A 17,694-nucleotide genomic window follows, 5' to 3' on the forward strand; every position below is an offset into this window, starting at 1 on the left:
CTAGCATTATCAGATGCAAGTCTGCCCTTAATAAATCAAGCCTTGTCAGGTTTAATAACACGTGGAATAATATCCTCCAAGCGAGATGCCAAACTTTTACAAGAGGTTTACAATCGTAATTGATTAACGAAATTGGGTGACAGTTTTTACAGAGGGTGGGGACCTTATCTGTTTTGGGAACAATGACAAGGGCATCTAAAAAGAGCAACTGGCTTTAGAGCTGCTCAAAAAAGAATAACAAAGTTCTAGTAATTTAGGAGCAAAAATTGAGGAAAAGAAAGAAAAAAGTTCAACAGAAAAACCATCTGGACCAGGAGCCTTGGCTTTCTTCAAAGACTTAATAGCAGCTATACTTTCCCGATGAGTAACATCTTTTTCAAGAGTTAAGAAAGTATCAGGAATGAAAGGAGGGTTAGGGAGTCCATGAAAAAAAGTTTTGATATCAGACTCAGAATTTGTTTCTTCTGTATATAATAGTTCATAATAGGATTTAAAGGTATTATTAATGTCAGAGTCAGAGGACATCATATCGTTAGGATGGCTAAGAATACTGCTTATCTTAAGAGTCTCTGTTGATCAGACTTCCTTTAGTTTTTGGCACTTCACATCTCTTAGTCAGAGGAAATAGGTCAGGTACTTCTTGGTCATGGGAGATTTTTTCAATTCCTTCTGCATTACAAGGTGGTACAGATGCATCAGAGCATAGAGTAATATTTCCTGAATTTTCAAAATGTGGCGTGCTTGAATGTGAGAGAGCAAACAAGGGGTCAGGATTTTGTTCCTTCTCAGTGAGGAGGTTGGTCATTCTGTCAGGGACTGTCCGGGACTATGTCAGGAACACAGTCAGGGACGTGGGCAAGGACTGGGAACAGGGTAGAAAACGTACACAGGGGAGTACAGCGCTGCCCAGAATCAACTAGGAAGTAAGAGGAGAAAAAGGGATCCAAAGGGGAGGCTTGTACAAATGAACAATATGGCTAAGACTCCGAAAGGAAGGGCACTCACCGGGCAATTTAGCATTCAGACTAACTACACCCAGGACGGACGTGCAAGACATACATATAATACAACATTAACAATAAAAGGGAGTGTGGGGTAAGGCACTCAGGAGCTCCACACGGTAAGACTGAAGCTCAGTACGTTTCACACCCTCAATTGCTGTTACAGATACTGACTGCAAATGCCCACATATAGGATATGCATGCAAAGCAGGGTCTGTGGAGCTTATACCTATAGTGATGTTATAAATGCAACTCAAAGACAATCCACACAGTGAACAAGAAACACCAGCTATGTAGTCAGTTGTGCCCACGGATCCTTGCGATCAAACAGGAACACGCAAGGCAGTAACAGCAAAGGAGTAGAACTCAACAAAAGCACAATAGACAAGGAGCTAGCAAGGAGGAGTGCTCAACAGGAAAGGAAGGAAATCACAGGGCACACTTGGCAGAAAGCAGGTAACAACCATACAAGGCAACAGAAGCATGACAGCAGAATAGAAAGACAGCAAACTAGAAACTAAAACTAAGGAAATGAGAAGAAAGGCAGGTATTTTAAAAGGATATACAGAACGGGAGACTACAACGGCATACTAGAATAGTGCAGGTTCAGGAATCAAGAAGAAAAGTAGAATAGAAGGCAGTGCTGGGGCAGGATCAAGAATTGAGTTATGACTCAGGAGTCAAGGTAGCACTGCAGGCAGTGCTAGTACAGGAACAGGGAAATACTAAAACTCAGGAGTCAAGGTAGCACTGCAGGCAGTGCTAGTTCAGGAACAGGGAAATTACTAAAGCTTCAGGAGTCAAGGTTGCACTGCAGGCAGTGCTAGTTCAGGAACAGGGTTTTACTAAAGCTTCAGGAGTCAAGGTAGCACTGCAGGCAGTGCTGGTTCAAGGAAACAGGAAATAGCTACAGCTCAGGAAACAAGGAGTCAAGAGAGCACTGCAAGCAGTGCAAATCAGGAACAAATAATAGCTGAAGCCCAGGAACAGGAACAAAGAAGAACTATAGCTCAGGAATTCAGGAAACAGGGTAACACTGCAGGCAGGCAGTGCTAATTCAGGCACAAGGAATAGCTATAGCTCAGGAATCAAGGAACATGGATTAATTAAATCTCAGGAATCATTAGAAACAAGGATATCAAAAGCTCAGGAAATGCTGGGGCTTCAAAGAGCTCACAGTAATTACATGCATCAGGTGTGAGCAGGGCCAGCAGCAGCCAGTCACAGGTGAACTGAATTCCTCCACCCATCATTGGCCTGCAGGGGTGGAGACGAAGCAGTGAGTAGAGAATTCTGGTTAATGGAGTGTCAAACATGAGCAGGCTGGCTTTCACAAAACCTGGCATGGATTGGGAATGGATGTCCATTCCCCAATTGTGTCCAAATGGCTGGAAGTTAGAATATGCATGAAGGGGAGGGTCCAGTAGCTTACTATGACACTGGAGAGTCCCACAGTTCAGCCCCCTGGTGGTGGACACGGGAACGCAAGGAGCAAGTTATGACAGAATAGGGCCAATAGTTTTCCGTTCCGATTTGATTTTTAAATAATTGGGCAACATTTTACCAGCTTTATTCTGGCCTCCATGGCATTTGGATTTAATTTTGAGAAGGGCATTTTCTACCATAGCAATCTTATTCAGGGCAGGCTTGGCTTTAATCAGCTCTTGTAAGGCTCGAAGGGGATTTGGAGGTAAAGTAGGTATGTTCAAGAACTTTAATTTGTTTTGTAGAGCTGAGAGGTATTTAGAATCCAGTATCTTCTTCTTTTTGGCTGAGTAGGCAATAGTGACGGCGCTAAAGGAAGCCTTAAAAGTGTCCCAATTATTATAGAGAGAAGTATCTTTAGATTTATTAAATTGAAAAAATGTGCTTCCAAAATAAAGGTCCGGTCTAATAGTAAAGAATTATTAACACACCAATGTCCCTATTTGGAAGTACTGAAAGGCATATCAAAAGAGGACATACTTGGGGCATGATCAGAAATAAAAATAGAACCAATTTTTGATGCTCGAACAGAAGGTTATAACAATTTGGAGACTAAAATATAATCATTACAAGACATAGTGTGATGTACATCAGAGAAGAATGTAATTTCATATATATCTGGGTTACAAGTTTTCCATACATCATAAAATGGACGAGAGACAATGGTGGATTGAAAAGCTTTGTGATTCAGAAAGGGGGTGGTGATGAACAGAGTGTCTGAATTAAGCAGACCACTCTTACCCAGTCAAGCCGGGCCGAAGACGGCTGTAATGCCAGAAACCGGTCCCCGGAAGCTTGTTTCCTTTCCAGTATAAGAATTGGCTTGGTAGTTTGGTCTGCCCTGTTCCCATGAAGCACTGGGCCAGGGACAGACTAATTTGCATGTAGCCAGGTTCTGAGCTGGGATGGTGCAGTGAGCTAAAAAACGGTGATGGATCAAGCCCTGATCTTTGGACTGGGTAGGAGTGGTCTGCTTAATTCAGACACTCTGTCCATCACCACCCCCTTTTCTGAATTGAAAAGCTTTGTGAGATTTATCAGGTTTAAATTTACAGTTAGACTTCCTATCAGAAAACTGGTCTAACCAGTCATTAAAACCACCCACAACATTGATAGTAGGATTAGAAATAGAAGAAAGCTTTAATATGACATTCTACCAAAATTCAGGGTCAGATTTAACAGGGCCATAAATATAAAGGAGAGTAACTTGTTTTTTAAATATCAACCATAACCCTTCGTCCACGCCTATCACATTCAGTTGATAAAATCTGAGCATTCAATGACTTGTGGAATAAAATGGCTACACCACCTTTACAATTAACAGCAGGAGAAAAAAACAACCTGACTAGCCCATAGACGTTTAAGTTTAAGTGCTTCAACATCATTACAGTGCATTTGCTGTAAAAAAAAGCAACATGTGTATCAAGTTTTGATAGATGCGAAAGTACCTTTTGACATTTGACAGGATTACCCCGACGATGGACATTCCACCAGACAACATTAAACATGTTGGGAGGAGACGGGGAGCATACAGAAACAGGCACAATGGATTGCCAAATCAATAAAAAAGACATAAAGACACTGTTTATCAATCATGAAATAGTATAAGTAGACAGCTATTGGAAAAATAAAAAAGGGGTTAGGTAAACACTCATGTAAAAACAAGAGAATGAGAAGGGGAAACAGAAGGGAAAAAAGCCAAATAAGAGAGAGAAAGAAATGAGGGGAAAGAAATAAGAAAAAGTGAAATGAAAGACATATCAATAGGTTAGAGTGTAGGCAAAGGGCATGTTTGCACCAAGAGCAGCAACAGAGAAGGATACAGAAAAATTTGTAAAAAGTATCCACAGATTTAAAGAAGAAATAGAAACAAGAGAGTGAAAAAAGACATAACTATGTATAGAATTAAGAATATTGAGTAATAAAACATGTTAGTCATAAACAGTAAGAAATATATAATTGGAGCATAATTCGAGAAAACACATGGATAGAGTAAAACATATTTGGTAGTATCAAGCATTTGTCTCAATAGTATGATTTGCAATATTTTGCAAAAATGTTTTCAAAACGCACCTTTAGAGGTCGACACGGCATGTGGGATTGCCACAAAGGACAAGGAGCCGTGATCCGCATCAGAGGTGACGAGGTATGGCGAGGAAGGGGCCACAAAAAACACAAAGAAGCTCTGTAACCACCCCGGAGCTCAGGGGTCCGCCGCCATATTGCTTTGGCAGTCGAAGCCATGCGCCCCCAAAATGTTTAAACATGACCTCATATTCCTTCAGTTCTCCAGCATCCAATCCACCAGAAGCTCACCTTACAATAATAGTTTATTGATCTTACAGGCCAACAATATTGCTATACCCGAACATAGGAATGCAGGTTTTCTTAGCTGCCAGAGCATACACAACATGTCAAAGTCAAAATCATCTTTATTCAGCAACTTTTTTGCCATCAAATTGTAAGATATATTGCACAAAACATACAAGGTAGAGCATACACTTTTTCTGGCCATTTTATCATTTGGCTTAACACGCATAAGACTGTGTCATGCAAATGAACCAAAAACTAGAGCCAACTGTTTCTATGGTGAGTAACTGCCATTTTCATGTCTGCTTATTCCAATAACTGATTTTCTGAGCAGTAGGTCAAAGAATAAACAGATTGCAAACATGATAGGGTATGTTCCATAAGAAGCTCTAAGCATTAGTGATTATATTCAGTGGTGCAAAATATGGTGACAGACTGTGTTTTGATTCACTTTTTAAAGGAACTAGTGAGACAAGTCGTACTAGCAATTACTATGGGAGCATTGACTCTTCAGAGAATATCAACAAGTCCAAGAAACTTCCATGCAAGGAGAGTAAACAGTTCATCAAGCATGTTCTTCAAGACCCTATCTGGCTACTGATGTCCCATGCCGATCATTCGGTGACAATGAGTTACCAGATACCCTCTCGGTAAGTAACATATCTAGTGTAAAATGTACCATTTAGTTGCTATTTATGGCTACTATGAGGTTTATTTCCACTAAAAATAAATTATCCAAACATCCTAAATGAAATTATAAGCTTAGTTGTTGTTTGATGGATAACTCTTTTTCAAATTGCTTAAATGGATAATGTTTATCAACAAGGTCAAAATGCAAACAAAGTTAGACTTTCCGATTCTCAGTTCTTGAGGTGCATACTGCCTTAATTTGTGATCAATGCTGAGCTTGCTTTGCTGCCTCCTCTTCGCCTCTTAATTTCAAAGTCCTGAAATAGCATGTCTCCATCATTTTTCGATTGCTGGTAGTTTCCAACATTTTGACTTTTTGACCACTGATTTAGGATTGTGAGCCTGAGCAAAAATGTCAAATTGATGCCTTAGGTGAACGCTCTAATCAGTTTAACATAGTGGCATACCACTAAACCATATTTGCTGGTTGAACCATATTATTGATTAAATATTGCTGATATTCAGTTAATGGGTTACCCACATTGAGCCACTGGCAGCAGATTGACTGTCATAATGGATACTTCATCTTCAGATTCTTCTTCTTAGAAGTAGCTCCAGGTATCAGGCTGGATCTGAAATATTTTCAGCAGTAGTCCCAACATTTACTAGATGTTGACAAAGATGCTTTACCTAAGCTGTTATTAAATTCCCTGTTCAAAGTGATGCAATGACTTCATGGAGCACTGTCTTTACTCATTTACTGATCGTTGATTGCTGGGGATGGAAGAAGAGTGATTGTGCAGGTCATTATTCATTTAAATTTCTTCTGTCAGAGCTAGGTCACCTATTAAGGCCTCAGTGTTCTTCGCCTTTATGAGGTCAAAGTCTGGATGGGCCCTCCTGCATCTTGCTTGTGGTGCCTGGGTCTGTTCCAGTGCCCAGAAGCCTGCAAACTTATTGCTGCGAGGCAAAGTCCACAAAAGAAAGAAAGGCCAGGTTATTTGTTACTGCACTCTCAGCACAGGAGCTCCAACTAACACACTAATGACTGAGATTGTTGAACAGGTCACACATTTTCCTTTACTTTTAGCTGTGGCAAACTGCCTTTACTCACGATGTTAGAAACATAGGAGGCACATATATGTCTGCTTCTTCAAAATGGAAAATCAGCACAACTTTAACATATAAGAATATCACTTGATAACAAACATAGAAGAGTCAGATTCGTCTTTAGAGCCTATTCTGCTTCTAGAAAATAATCAGACAAAGCCATTTTGCTAGGATTATATGCACAGAGGTTACAGCCTTGAACGTTCCAATGCCTTCCACTGAGTAAAAGTCAAATGGTCACAGACCTATTGCCTCCTTCTGAGGCATTTTAACTGTTCATACCATTTGATGAGTCTCTGCTCATCCCATTATGTTCTCTTAACAAAACGAGCATTCAGCAAGCCATGTCATAGCACGGGTCAGCCCCCTTGAGCTACAAATTCTTGAATGTGCATAATGCGCTGTGCAAGTTTTTACGGTAAAATGAAGCCAAATTTATTCTCCTCAGCTCTTGATAGTGAATCTATGAAGATAGACAACTTTGACTAGAATGTGTGTGCTTTTAGCATTTTGGCATAGTGGGCGGCCAAGACCTCTTGCAGCAGATACAAACAAGGCCTGTGGTAAAAGACAGACCTGCCAGATGAATGTTTCCAAACAGACCCTGCCATCATACTTGGATGTGGTTTGTTGCATGGTCGGCCTGATGGGCACTGAAGTATTCATCCTATATAATTCATGGATGCATTCGTCTCTTGCCTCTGGCACTGTGCAAACATGCCTCAGAGACATGCAATTTGACAATGAGATTGCTTGGTAAGAAAGCAGCCAATTCCCTTAAAACATATGAACACATTAGAGCAAGTGTGTCGAAAACCATGTCTGTGACTGCCAGATTTTTAAGATAACCACTGACTATGTGGATTAGTTATATTTAATTTGTATGTTAAAAGCTTTTAGGTGAACAACTTAAAAACTTAAACTAGCTGGCTTGAATCTTGCACGCCGCGACCTACGATGACTACAACTGAAGTGGAATGGGTAAGTGGTGCCTCCAAGGGAGTTTGTTCCACAAATATTTCAATGTTATTTGGAGTATTACTATAAAGGACAATTTAATGGTCCTAATAGAGTTTAGTTCAGTCAAACATATGTATTCAATTCACAAATGTCTGTTCATACAAAGATACATTCAACATGGAAAAATGAACAAAACAATAACAAAAACAACAAAAAGAAGGTGTATATGCAAAATATTGAATTTTATCAAAAAATTAGTCACAAGGGATTTAAAATACAAATATATACACAGGAATACAGGAAGACGTAAGAAAATCTCAGTTCACTCCTCTGTAGAACCTGAGCACACCTATCCAATATGAAAGTATTATTAATCCTATAAGAATTAATAATACTTTCATATTGGATAGGTGTGCTCAGGTTCTACAGAGGAGTGAACTGAGATTTTCTTACGTCTTCCTGTATTCCTGTGTATATATTTGTATTTTAAATCCCTTGTGACTAATTTTTTGATAAAATTCAATATTTTGCATATACACCTTCTTGTTGTTGTTTTTGTTATTGTATTGTTCATTTTTCCATGTTGAATGTATCTTTGTATGAACAGACATTTGTGAATTGAATACATATGTTTGACTGAACTAAACTTTATTAGGACCATTAAATTGTCCTTTATAGTAATACTCCAAATAACATTGAAATATTTGTGGAACAAACTCCCTTGGAGGCACCTCTTACCCATTTCATATTCTCAACCAAGCCCCCAAGGGTATATTGGGTTGCTCACTGTGTTTACCTTACAATTGAAGTGGAGCATTTTTTTTTGGCATACTGTTTACTGAGAATGTGTGTCATTACGTTTTTCATCGAATCCATTTAAGGATGAGTCGCCAAATTAACAACTAGTATCATGCACTTATAATGCAACTGTCTGTGATGAGGTATTTATCTGATGACACTTGATCTTGAATATGGCATCATTGATGCAATGATTACTCAACTGGTGTGCAGTTCAGCATTGATTGTCAATTAAATCAACGTGTCATAGAGCATATGTATGTAAATATATATTCACTGAAACAGCAAAGGTTAAAATGACGCAATAGTCATGTTAGGTAATAAGATCTTAACATATGTTTAAAAAACCTGCAGGTATGGTTCTAAAATAACACTTAAACAGCTCAGTCATTTGCCAGTTTTAGTTCAGACTTCAGTGAACCTACATTAGCCATCTGTAGCACGATAAGAAATGTGGTAACTGAACCACAAGGTATGTGATGAAGAGGGTTTTCCAAGAGACTGTATTCGGGAAAAGTGTAACCTATGAAATATCCACAACATCAGTGATCCACCCACCCATTGATTTTCAGTAGTTAATTTTGAAGCCTGAGGCCAAATGAAAATGTCCAACTCTTCAGTTATTGCTGGCAGGAATGTCTTTAAGTGTTAGGAGGCAAACAGTATTGCCTGCAAATGATAAAGAATTATTGTGCCCCCTACCAATTTAGGCTACTGGAATACTTAGTCAGCATTAAGTAGTTGATCTAAAATTTCTAAGGTTAATGTAAATAGCATTTGGAGTTAGTCATTATGCAAGTTTGGAGGAATGAAGTAGTTGCACTAAAATGGCCAGGGTTAATGTAAATAGAGAAATAGGGCATCACTGTCTTGTACCAAGTGTCAAAGTCAACGGCTGTGAAAGCTGGCCATCTAAACGGATGCCTGTTAATGTCTTAACAAAGGTGGTCCTAATCAGTGTTTGCTTCTGCAGACCCAGCCTAGTTTTACGAAAAAGTTTGAAGAAAATTCCAGTCCACGTGATCAAAGCCTTTCTCAGGTCCTAACGAAAGAAGGACTGTATAGATGTCTGATTTTTGCTCATGGGCGATTATATCTGTGCAAGATGTATATTGTCTCCTGAATGCCTATGTTTGATCAAATCTGATTGATTCAGGACATCACAAACCTTAAGACAAGTGTAGATGTTTGGGAAGGGCAATGGGGAGGCATGATATGCAGCTCTTTAGATCTCTGTTGGGCTTTGGTAAAATTATCAGTGTGTGCCCCATCCCATCTCTAGAGGAATGAGTTGTATACTCTGGTCAGCTGACAAACAATAATGTTATTCATTTATGAACGTTCTGCTCTGTAACAGGAGTTTCTAGTAATTCCCATGGCTCCTGCACAATAAGAGGAAAAACTATGCCCTGTAGGTATGTACCTTGATTGTACTGAGCCACAGGTTGAGCTTGGTGACTCATCGTAGAACCTCTTAAACTTTGTAATACTTTCAGGGGTGGATTTGTTAGTAAGACATTCTGCTCCATTCATCTCTAATTTGGTTACAGGTTTGTTTGATTTTGTTCGTTTTTCATCAGCCTTTTCATTTGTTATAGTATAAATATTTAGTGCAGTTTATGCACAGCGTCTTTTATTAGCAGTGATTCAATTCAAGTTCTCCACAGATTTTCCTTATTTCCCTATACTATGTGAGCCAGTCTTTTTGTGTTCAATCCCTTAAATTGTGATGCGTTGTTCTAGTTCATCTTGAGTCTCTATGGCTAAACATTTAAATGAGGTAGTATTAGTTTTGTGTTCACCACAAATTATCACTTTTGAGGTGTACCGAAAGGTTGACCAGCAGACACAATCGGTCACACATCTCATTAGGTTTCCATTATCTTGGGTTAGTTAGTGAGGTCTGAATAGTGGCAAACTCTAACATGACTGGAGCATAGTCTTGAGAGAACCTGAGCGCCTGAGGTGCAGCATAATATCATGTCTTGAACGTGTTTGGAGAGGATGAAATCTATTCCAGAGTGAATCCTGTATACATTCAAATAGAAAGTGTAGCCCCCATCTTGAAAACGTTGGGTGGGCATATATTGTGTATGCCCAGGAGCGGCCGGTGCAGGTAAGTGGGGGGGGAGTCGACAGATGACCACGAGGAAAAATAACATAAAAAAGGAAAACCACTTCACATGTGCTAGCCGCATTGCTGAGTCTGTGATGTGGCAAGCGCAAGGTAATTGTTTTTCTTTTTTTTAATGTTATTTTCCCACGCCATTGTCTGTTCACTCCCCCACCACCCCGCTCCGCCACGCTTACCTGCACGGACGCTCCTGTGTATGCCTTTGAATTGCAATAGAGGCATTTTTTTAAAACATATTTTTATTGATTTTCAAATTTCAAATTTCAAAGTTCCATATACATTTGTGCAATGTTACTTACAGATTCTGATTCCATTAACACATCAAGCATGTATGAACATAAGCCATCATGAACACATAATAATTGGTCTATATCTTACATCATTAAAGTGTGTCCGAAGGTACCAGCAGAGTCGCTGTTGTGCCACATATACAGTCGTCAGTTACATGTATCATATGTATATGGAGAAGTACATTATTCATCTTAGAGAACAACGAACCAAATAACTTCCCTTAAAGAAATCCCCCCTCCCCGTCTAACTTGGTCACTTTTCCTTTGCATATCCATATTACCGAACCATGCGCACCATAACTTCGTTCAAAGTATTTGCGTTGTAGCACACCTTATCTTTACAGTACATTGAATGATAAGGCATAGGCAACATATATCACTGTCAAACACGTGGCATACTTAAACATCTAGGTTAATGTCCGCTGACTTCAGCCCCTCCATCATAGCTTCCCATTCCATTGCTATCGGTGTCTTACGCAGACCCCTCGCCTCCTCTCTGCGCAGTGCTGTGCCCTCTGCGCTGCCCCATCTCAACATTTCCGCATGCCAGCTGGACACCCTTGGAGGTTTGCATGATTTCCATCGCATAGTAATATTCCTGATAGCCAGTATTATGGCCAGATCTATGAATCGGTATTCCACCTTGTGTTTGGACCTATTTTTATGTAGACCTAGCAGACATTCTTCCACTGTGTCTTGAACCATATGGTGTGCTGCCTCACCGGTAAGCTCCCGAACCTTGGTCCAGTATGCTATTATCATTGGGCATGACCACAGCATGTATAATAGGCCCGCCCCCTCCACCTTGCATCTAGGGCATGAGTGTTGTGTTTGCGGGAACTTTTTGTCCAGCCTACCTGGAGTCAAATAGGCCCGGTGCAGTATCATAGTTTGGATGAACTTAAATTTCGAGTTCCTTGACACCTTCCTAGGATCCTCCAATATTACCGCCCATTCCTTATCCGTCAGGTCTCTGCCTATCTCTTCTATCCAAATAGTTTTCAACGTGTCTAGGGAAACGCAAGTGTGTGTACTGAGCCCAGTATATATCCAGCGGACCAAATGTCTCCCCCTTCCCATATAGTGTACCATCTTGACCAATTTGTTGTGTTCAGGTTCTCGCCTTTGTGGCACCCAGTGCTTTTTGATATAGTGTACCAATGCAGCATGCGTTATATATAGGTGTGCCGGGGCACCCGTCTCGTTGATAAAGGTGTCATGGTCCAATAACGTCTCGTGTCCGAAAAGGTCGGCTACCGTGGCGACACCGACCTCGGTCCAGGGCGTTAATGTGCGTTTGGTGAGCGTGCCAACATTTAGCGGGATACCCAGCAATGGTATATTTGCCAGCATATGTGGAGGCCGTACCTGTGTAATGCAACGCCGCCTTCCAACACGCGATCGCTGTACTCAACAATGGGGGCAGATCTCTCGGGGGTTTATGTCCCGGCAGCAATAGGGCATGTAGGGTGCCATTGCTGATGTCTGCATCAGCGTACCCTATTTCCTGGAGATTTCGACCTGCCGTCCAGTACGATAACCATTGCAGCTGGCAGGCCTAATAATACGCGCGAAAGTCTGGGACTTCCAGCCCCCCCGTATGGGTGCCCACTTGAAGCCTTTTCAAACTGATGTGTCTTCTTCCCGTATCCCAGATAAGAACTATTAGTAGGGTATTCAGTGTTTTGAAGGTGGATAAGGGCACTATTAATGGCAGGTTAGATAAATAATATATCAGGCGTGGCAGGACCACCATTTTGGCTATTGCAGCTCTCCCCATAACGGACAAAGACAATGAGGTCCAAAAGACAACACTGGATCGTAAAGATCGTATTGTTCTATCAAGGTTACCCTCCAGCATATCTGCTTGTGCTCTATAAATCTGGATACCCAAGTATTTAAACGTAGTTGGTGCTACCTGTAGTAACGTGTCCCCGAAGCTTATGTTCGCGTCCTCAGCTTGGTCCCTAAAGAAAAAGGCATGCGATTTTGCGGTGTTTACAGCGAGGCCGGATATAATTTCAAACCGCTCATACAGATCATGGAGTGGTCTTAAGGGTTGGCGAAGATCTCGCAGATATATAATAATATCATATGCATATGCCGAGAAGAGGTGGGTCGTATGTTCTATCGGTATACCCAAATCTAAGAGGTTCTGTCTCATTGCTATTGCCAGGGGTTCTAGTGCCAGAATAAAGATATGGGGCGATAGCGGACAACCCTGCCGTGTCCCTCTATGAATCTTATATTCACCCGATATGTGTCTGCCTGTTCTTGTGCGTGCTGCCGGGGTTTTGTACAGCAGCCGTAGCCATGCCATGTAACCCTCCGGCATCCCAAAGTGCGGCAGCGTCTGAAACATATACTCCCAGTTGATCGAGTCAAATGCTTGCCTGAGGTCTAAAGAGAGACAGCCCGCGTGGGGGAACCGCTTGGGCGCTTCCGTCATTAAATAGTGCAATTTCCTGATGTTTAATTGCAATAGAGGCATACCGTGGTGGTAAGTAGTAGCCTATTGTAGAGAATAGAGCCTCATTAAAATATGCACTTAGAAAACCATATCTCTCTTACTGTGTTTGCAAATTAAAGCAAAGAAAAGCTTTCAAAATGGGGTTTAAAAATGTATAATAGCATCATCTCTGTCTCATTTAACACACCTGGTATTCCCACTCCAGAAACCCCAACCAAAGAGAAAAGCGCAAACGAAACCTCAACCATATCACTAATCCTTTGGTTTTCATTTTTGCTGAAAATGGAATTGCGCTGGGAACCATTTAGACTTCGACCTAAGTATATCGCCTTTTTTCCGAGTGATTTTCATGCAAAGTGGCATTGTGACCCCTTTAGTATGGAGCTAATAACAGAGGAATTTAAGAACTGAATATTACGTCTTGCTATTTGAAGAGGCAGTGTCATGTTTGACAAGGAGAATCTCTATCTCTCCACTGTTCAATGTACTGAGTGCCAACAGGAGTGGCATGGCAGCAGAAACCCAGAAGAAATGCTTCTCCGTGCAAGGAGGCAATGTGTCTAAACCAAAGGTTAGGCTCTCAATAACTCAAACCTCTCTTATTTTCTACTGCAACATAGATGCCAGTACCTGTAAAACAGTTGCAGACAAGAAAGCAGAAAAAGGAGACAAAGGGCAAAAGAAAATATTATGTGTATTACATTTTGTATCATTCAAGTGTTTCCAGCAGCTGTCATATTGAGGTATTTTGTCCCAAATTCTCAACATAGTCAGCAGTCTAGAAAGGGTTGTGCATATTGTGATGCTTTCCAGATCTGATTTTCATTTGACAGTCGCTATGAAAATATAGTCATACACAGCAAAGAGGCTGTTACATTTGATGTTTTTAAAAAAAAGAAAAGTCCTTACATGTGTTCGTAACAAGGCAACAAACCGGTTATCCCAGTGGCAGCCCCAAGCTTTTGTACTGTATTTAGGTGATCAGGCCCCACTCGAACGTTTCTATCAATTGGTATTGAGTTTCACTTGAATATCGTTACCACTGATTATCTCAGATTCAAATTGTGTTTAAACGCAAGCAGTGTATTCAGAATTTAGCAGTTTGTGAAGAATGCACCACTCTATTATTCTGCAAGCAACAGTACTGACTTCTGTTCTTCTGAATTTGGTTTGTTTTTTAGAGTAAAAGGTTTCCCTAAGGTAGGTTAACAGATCGTTTGCAAGTGTCTTTGACAGCTACCTTGAAATGTCCTCTAAGTAAAGCCTTCTTTTGGAAGTTATTAGGGAAGTTATTTGCATGCAATTTATAATCCTAATTTTCGAACCTTTCCATCCAAGAGGAAAGCTGCTCAACCAAAAGGTTATCTTCTTAACATTGTTGGTGGAAGCTATTTCAATGTAGTTAAGTGTTGTTTTTTTATTTTGTTGAAAAGCCCTTCTCAGATCACCACGATTATGATTTAAATAAACATATTTTATTGATTTCTTTTTCAACATACAATAAAAATAAATAGGTGAGTAGAAAAAGATTTTGCCAACATTTCAAAGGACGTCATAAAGAGAAGCATATCAGGAGCAGTACAAATGGAAGCTAATGTTTATGCAATACTTTTCAAGGGCTCAATAAACATCATCATTGTCAAGCCTATTTAGCCTCCCTCACACTCCCCCGACAACCTAAAAAAACTCCTCCATTAACACCGCGGCCACAATTACAGTGGGATCTTGTATATTGCAATAGTCTAGTTCACAAGCATGTAGAGCATATTGAACCCACAAGTAATGTTAAAAATCCATTCCAAGTCAAACTCCACTCACAGTAAAGTCAATGAACTTCATCATGTTTCTCTCCAGCCATGGACATCATTTGAGGCTAGTTAGGGGTCACAATTGTGATCTGCTACTCCTGGCGCTTCCTTTCCCACCCCTGGCTTCAGAAGAGGCAAATGTGTTGCCCCCTCTGAGGCTAGGGGTCGAAAACAAAGTGCCAGGAGTAGCAGGGAGCAAGTTAGAGGTCGCTGCTGTGACCCCTAACTAGCCTCACATGACATCCATGTCCCACACACATCAGGTGAGTTGGTGATATCAACTGTGTCCCAGGCCTGATATTCTGCCAGCCCTGAGACTTTCCTAAGCATGCCTATTAGCAGGTGCCTCCTGTTATTCCTGCACAATAGGGTTTTGAGCAGGGTTCGAGATTTAATGTGACACTCATAATTGGAGACTAAACTTTACATTTCCACATAAGGTTATATATCCTTAGCATGAACCCTACTTTTCCTGTACTCTGACACCTGGAAATGACATAAGGTCTTAATGGCCTTTCTGTACCTCATTGTAATGGCTGTTTGACTATTACAGAGCTTCCTATCTTAACATTTTCTCCATTCCAAAACCATTAGTGCTTTTCCGAGAGACTAAATATAGCATGTTCCAGTTGAGTATGAGAAATGCTATACGTAGCCGAAACACATTGTACTAATACAATTATGAGATCAGCTCCTGGTGATCATTTCATCCTTCTTGGAATTCAAAGGTTAAAGTGATGTTATTGAATGGTGAAAATGCCAGTTAAAACCTAACATTTTAAAGTAAAAAAACACGTAAATTCACCAATTAAAGTTAACTGAAATGACTATAACTCACCCCCGCCATGCACAGTGTTGTCATCAATGATGTCATTTTAGATGTTGCATTGAAGTTTTCAATAATGTCATAGAATATGTCATGAATGATATAATATGTGAGGTCATAAGCAGTGCATGGCAAGGGTGTGAGTTATAGTAACTTCAGTGAAACCTGTGAATTTCACAGTTTTTTTGGTTTAAAATGTACTCTACCCTGCCTGTCTTTTTTCATGTTTTCACGAAGAACTACCTTACTTACCATCAAGGACATATATTAGCGACTGTCAAAAGATGTTTGTGCTAAGCATAGGGAGTTCAATAACTGGCTAGCAGTGTAAACAAAATGCTTATCCCCAGCACACCTTCAACCTGACCCCATGGATGCTTAGATAAAAATAAACAGAAGGCTATGTTTCTTGTTAGAGTTACCAGATTTTCAGATCATGTATTTTTCTCCAGAATTGAGGGGACTTATTGACCTTCCTCTGTGTTTTAGGGAACCAACATCCTATTATTGCAGTTGCATTCTCCTGTGAACAAGCAAACAATTTGAGAAGAATATATATATTGAGACTGTTGCTCTAAGGACACTGTAGAAATTCATCTTTATCATAGCACTAAATTATTTTTTTCTCCTATTTAGTATGTCACACATCTTTTATAATAAGGTTATTAGCACTGCCCCCTAAAAAAACAGGAGTGAAGCTGTAATAGTAACTCATCAGTAGCTCTTGACAAATGGATACTCAGCCTTCCTTCCTCAATAGAGAGGTCAAACAGCTAAAAAACACTTGGTATATTTGTTACTTTTTTCTGCCTGCTCTGAGGCAATCAGGCTCACATTCTGCCTCAGTGAGACAAGGAGAGGAAGAGCAGGGAGTGAAATATGAGCTTTGGAAGAAAGAGAAAAAAAAGACAGAGTAACATCCACTGACCCCAATGGAGAGAGACAGAGAAGTGGTGCTGCGCTGAGGAATGCATACTTCACAAATTTACAGCTCGCTCTCCCAATGCGCTTCCCGTGTGGACGTAAAAAGACCAACCAAGGGATGTGCTCAGAAAGTGGCTTAAAGGAACGATTCCGCCAGAGCCCGGCTGATTTGTCCCAGCAGAGACAGGGCCAACAGACCTGTTATTATCCGCAGATGCTTCAAACAAAACTTGTTTATTCGCTGGCTATTAATCCCATTGATGCCTAATTGACTATTAACATTTAACAGTACATCAAACAGCCGCCCATATATATATATTTTTTCTCCAAACTTTTCCGGCGGTGGCATAGAAGCAACATGGCCGATGTCCAATGGGGCTGTACACCGCCGCTACCATCACCTACCCAGCCGGACATCAGTGCCCCTCATCACTCTGCTGGTCCTCCTTTCTTCCCCCGCCTTCTTGTTAACTCCGGTGGGTTTGCCGGCTGCCTGTCCACCTCGCTGCAGCTGATACCTGACTCAGCTGACCGTATGGTCAGGCCGATCTACGCTTGCCTTCCCAGACCTTTGTTGCGAAATCCTATCTTCCAGCGGGGCCGCTCTGGGGCTGCAGTTGAATCGTGTGGATCTTGCGACACCGGACAGAGTTTCCTGGAGTGTGCCGCGACTCAGAAGCCTGTCTTTCCGAGCTTGTTCTCCCCTTTGGCTCTGTCGCGCCCTCCTGCCCCCGCAACTGCCATTCCCTTACGGATCCGAGCCTGCGCTGACTTCTCCCCTTACTTTCAATGCCCAGCGAGGGATCGACAACACCCTGCTGTTTCTCCTTCAAATTTTGGTGACTTTGCCTTGCCATTCAGCGGTAGGTGTTCTCTCTGACTTTTCAGCCGGTTCGGTTTTGCATGCATTGCCCGCCATTTTGTTGTGAAGTATTTACCTCCATGACC

At 41.0% G+C, this 17,694-nt stretch overlaps 1 protein-coding gene across 1 annotated transcript in view; it reads left to right on the forward strand.

The window, feature by feature from the left end:
* Nucleotides 1–17,694, forward strand: part of LOC147683354 (period circadian protein homolog 2-like) — a 333,862-nt gene that overhangs the window by 282,409 nt on the left and 33,759 nt on the right. Inside the window, exon 20 of the mRNA XM_086943782.1 lies at nt 5,257–5,446. Coding sequence (XP_086799908.1) covers nt 5,257–5,446 — 190 coding nt within the window. The remainder of the gene's footprint in view (nt 1–5,256; nt 5,447–17,694) is intronic.

Source organism: Lissotriton vulgaris, chromosome 11, assembly GCF_964263255.1.
Source record: "Lissotriton vulgaris chromosome 11, aLisVul1.2, whole genome shotgun sequence".
In the NCBI taxonomy this organism is placed as follows: domain Eukaryota; kingdom Metazoa; phylum Chordata; class Amphibia; order Caudata; family Salamandridae; genus Lissotriton; species Lissotriton vulgaris.